The sequence below is a fragment of the Doryrhamphus excisus genome, linkage group LG9, assembly GCF_037039965.1.
Source record: "Doryrhamphus excisus strain RoL-2023G ecotype Guam linkage group LG9, RoL_Dexc_Guam_v1.1, whole genome shotgun sequence".
NCBI lineage: Eukaryota > Metazoa > Chordata > Actinopteri > Syngnathiformes > Syngnathidae > Doryrhamphus > Doryrhamphus excisus.
This window is the reverse complement of record NC_136365.1, coordinates 4,081,078-4,085,229: the sequence shown is the minus strand read 5'-3', so window position 1 is coordinate 4,085,229 and position 4,152 is coordinate 4,081,078. Positions and strand designations below refer to the sequence as shown.

Genomic DNA, 4,152 nt, shown 5'->3' with positions numbered 1-4,152 from the left:
ATGAGGATTTATAAAAGTTTTAAGTGGTACTGACAGCGATGGCTGCATCCCTCCTTTGTGACCGCAACCCTTACACATTTGACAGCCATGACAGTCTTTAAATTAAACGCAAATTGCAAAGGCCGAAAGCCATAATACTTCAAATACTTCTTTTGTGTCACACTGCCAAACATAAGCTTGGAGTACGGTGGCCCAAAAGGGTAAAAAAAGGCTAAGTAGGGACCGGTTAGATGCAAAGATTGAACTGGTACCCCACGCTACGCCAGTGCCATCCAACCAGTCCCACCAGGATCATTCATTCATTCATTCATTCATTCATTTTCTACTGTTTTTTTCTCACGAGGGTCGCGGGGGGTGCTGGAGCCTATCCCAGCTGTCTTTGAGCGAGAGGCGAGGTACACCCTGGACTGGTCGCCAGCCAATCACAGGGCACATATAGACAAACAACCATTCACACTCACATTCATACCTATGGACAATTTGGAGTCGCTAATTAACCTAGCATGTTTTTGGAATGTGGGAGGAAGAACCCACGCATGCACGGGGAGAACATGCAAACTCCACACAAAGATGGCCGAGGGTGGAATTGAACCCTGGTCTCCTAGCTGTGAGGTCTGCACGCTAACCACTAGACCGCCGTGCCGCCACCAGGATGATATTTATAGCAAAATATTGATATTTACAGAAGCAGCAGTCCCATCAGCCATATCTTCTCATGTCCCTCCTGCAAAGTATCTTCTTGAAGGACCTGCGGAAGTCATTATTGAAGATGGTGTAGATGATGGGGTTGAGCGCGCTGTTGCAATAGCCGAACCAGAAGAAGAACTTGAACAGCGTGGCTGGGACGGTACACGACTCGCACAGCGTCATCAGCATATACGTGAAGAAGAAGGGGAACCAGCAGATGACAAAGACGCCGATGACCACCGCCAGCACAAAGGTGAAACGTTTCTCTCGGTTCTGGCGACCCTTCCAACGGCTTCCTTTGGTGCTCTTCTTCTGCACTTCGCCGTCACCTGGTTTGACTTTGCTTTTCCCCTTGGATGATTTTTTCTTCATGGAGCAGGGATTATTGACTTTATGGTCAGAAGAGGAAGACTCCTCAATGTCCACTCCATTGATCTCACCTTCTTTGCCTCCTACTCCTTCTCTCAACTCAATGTCCCCCTGGTCCTTAAGTTTGTCCGCCTCACCTGCAGCCAAGCCGTTCTCTTTCTGGTTAGATGGAGCCATGGCGTCCGACTTGTCCTTCCGCTTCCGGTCCCCTGGTGGAGCACGTGTCCTCTTTTTGGCAATCTGGTAGATCCTGACATAAACCAGCACCATGATGACACACGGAAGGAAGAAGGAGCCAATGCAGGAGGAGATGACGTACCACTTGTCATTATTGATCTTACAGACCGGGTCCTCTTTGCTGTTTTCCTTCTCCATGGTGATGAGAGGCGGAAAGGAGATAACAGCGGCGATGACCCAAACGATGAAGATAATGCACTTGATGCGGCGAGGGGTCCTCTTCAGGTTATACTCTATAGCCTGCGTGATGGACCAGTAGCGGTCCAAGCTGATTGCACAGAGGTGAGCGATGGAGGCGGTGCAGAAAAGAACATCGAGGGCCAGATAGATCTCACACCACACCTCCCCAAAGTACCAATATCCCATCAGCTCGTTGGCTAAGGAGAAGGGCATCACTAAGGTGGCCACAAGTATGTCCGCTGATGCGAGAGATACCAGAAATAAGTTCTGTGGAGCCTTCAGGGCCCGGCTCGTAAACACAGCTATGACCACCAGGACGTTTCCAAATACTGTGAGCAGGATCATGATGCTCACCAGCACCGTGAGCGGCAGGGAGATGTTCAGGCTCATGGGGGTCACCCCTGGGAGCGTCTGGTTGGTCTTGTTGTCAAACCCCATGGAGGCAGATTGTCCCACTTCCTGTGTTAGTTCACACCAGGTTGCGCAATAACCTCCACGAGGGAGGAAGCACTCATGGTAAACTTACTTGTCATTTACCAGGATTATTGTCCATCTGAAAATAACAAGAAAAAAATCTATTTTTAATGAATTTACTTGACTTTATTTCATTAAAACTACTATGCACGGTATAATAATCACAGAGGCATTTCACACACACACACACACACACACACAGGAGGGGCAGTGCAACAGTGTCGCATCCACGAGCGTGTGTGTGCCTTGCTTAAGGATACCTCAAAAAGAAGACCCACCGCCATTCAGCCTCATTTTTCCACCCGTAACCCTCCGTTCCTGGTCACTATTCATGTTATTCAATTATTATCCACCATATAATTGCTACTATCAGAATGAATGAATAAATAAAAATTACATTTCCCTCACAACATTAATAATGCGGTATTTTAAATAGTACTCTTTTAACTCAGATATTCTGTGTAGGACTACTGAGGTTTTTCTTCATATTGTACTGGCATTCAAATCACAACCTTAAGTATGATATTAGTAAATATTTTGGATAGGATGAAATTGCCATTATATGTCCTTTTATTCACTGTTTTGCTGTCAAAATGACTGCATTGATTAAAACAAAGCGAGTGGTGACTTAACTTACACATTAATTACAAATTGATTTGAAGTGCAGACAGTTTTTCATTGGTATTATATTAAAATCCGTATATCATGGGAAATATATAATTGGAAATGTATTATTAAATTACAATATTTTCAAAAGTCATCTTTTCGTCCCGCAAATGAAAAGCATTAAAGCGTTAAAGTGCAAACAAACGTTACCTGAAGCAGTAGTGATCGTCCCGGTGGAGGAGTGACATTAACAACTGTCAGCGTGTAACTTCTTCAAGCGGATTGTTAGAAAGCCAAGATCCATCCAAGAGGCGGCCATCAAGTCCTTCCTCGTCGGGCCATCCTCGATGGGCATGCGGCATGCACTTGCAGGCAGCATCAGAGCCACTAATGCAGCGGTCATGTTAAAATGTCAGCGATAATTGCACTGTGTGTGTGTGTGTGTGTGTGTGTGTGTGTGTGTCTTGCTTCCACTGCTTACTAGCTTGACGCCGCCACTCCCTCGCTTTATATCCCGCACGCTGCAAGAAGTGACGAGCTGACAGTGGTGTGACACACACTGTTACAAATAATATATATATATATAAAAAAAAAAACACGCGGGCGAGTCCGTGCACACAATAACAAGAGCAGCTGCAAGTGTGTGGATATTTTTTTTGTACAGTGTGTGTGTTTTTTTAGTACGTTTATCACCATGACTCCTTGGAGCAGAGGGCAAACACTGGTGGAAGTAATGGCATTAATGGACGTGTTGTTCCTGCCCCCCCCCAATTAATATGTTTATTCTCCCATACACACAACAACTCCCAAATCTCAAAGTGCACATTTGTGGTCATTTTTTTTTTTAGACAATAATTATTTATTGGATTATTATGGATTATTTATTTATTCTATTAAACTATTTTAGTATGCCTATTATGTGTTCTTTTATTTCCCTATTGGAAAATGGTAGCATTCATTCATTCATTCATTTTCTACCGCTTATCCTCACGAGGGTCGCGGGGGTTGCTGGAGCCTATTCCAGCTGTCTTTGGGCGAGAGGCGGGGTACACCCTGGACTGGTCGCCAGCCAATCACAGGGCACATATAGACAAACAACCATTCACACTCACATTCATACCTATGGACAATTTGGAGTCTCCAATTAACCTAGCATGTTTTTGGAATGTGGGAGGAAACCGGAGTACCCGGAGAAAACCCACACATTCAGTACAATTCATGTTATTATCCTGTCCCAGGGTTGTCAAAGATGTTGTCTACGGGCATTGTGGTGCGCGGTTAATTTTTTATTGCCCCACTGCACATTGGAGAACTAAAATTAAACCCAAAAAAAGACAAAAATATGATGGTTAAGAAATGCAAATCACAGTGGACTAGTGGTTTGCCACTTGTTGGCCACACAGTCAGACGATCTGGAGGGTTTTTATCTCCTTTTGGCGTCTGTGTGAGGTTTGCATGTTTTCCGTGAAATAAACACAGGCAAAACTAATTTTAATTTCAGAAAATACATGAGCAAAACAAAAAACAAAAGTAATGCAAAATAGAATGGGAATGTACCAAAGCCCATGCAGATTGACAGAAATGGACGCATGTCATTGA

The 4,152-nt window shown here is 44.5% G+C and overlaps 1 protein-coding gene across 1 annotated transcript; it reads right to left on the bottom strand.

The window, feature by feature from the left end:
- Positions 1 to 395: 395 nt before the first annotated feature.
- On the bottom strand, positions 396 to 1,971 carry adra2a (adrenoceptor alpha 2A). The gene has a single exon (XM_078793221.1). It carries the CDS (start codon positions 1,909 to 1,911, stop codon positions 700 to 702), a length of 1,212 nt encoding a protein of 403 aa, XP_078649347.1. The 5' UTR covers positions 1,912 to 1,971; the 3' UTR covers positions 396 to 699.
- Positions 1,972 to 4,152: the final 2,181 nt, after the last annotated feature.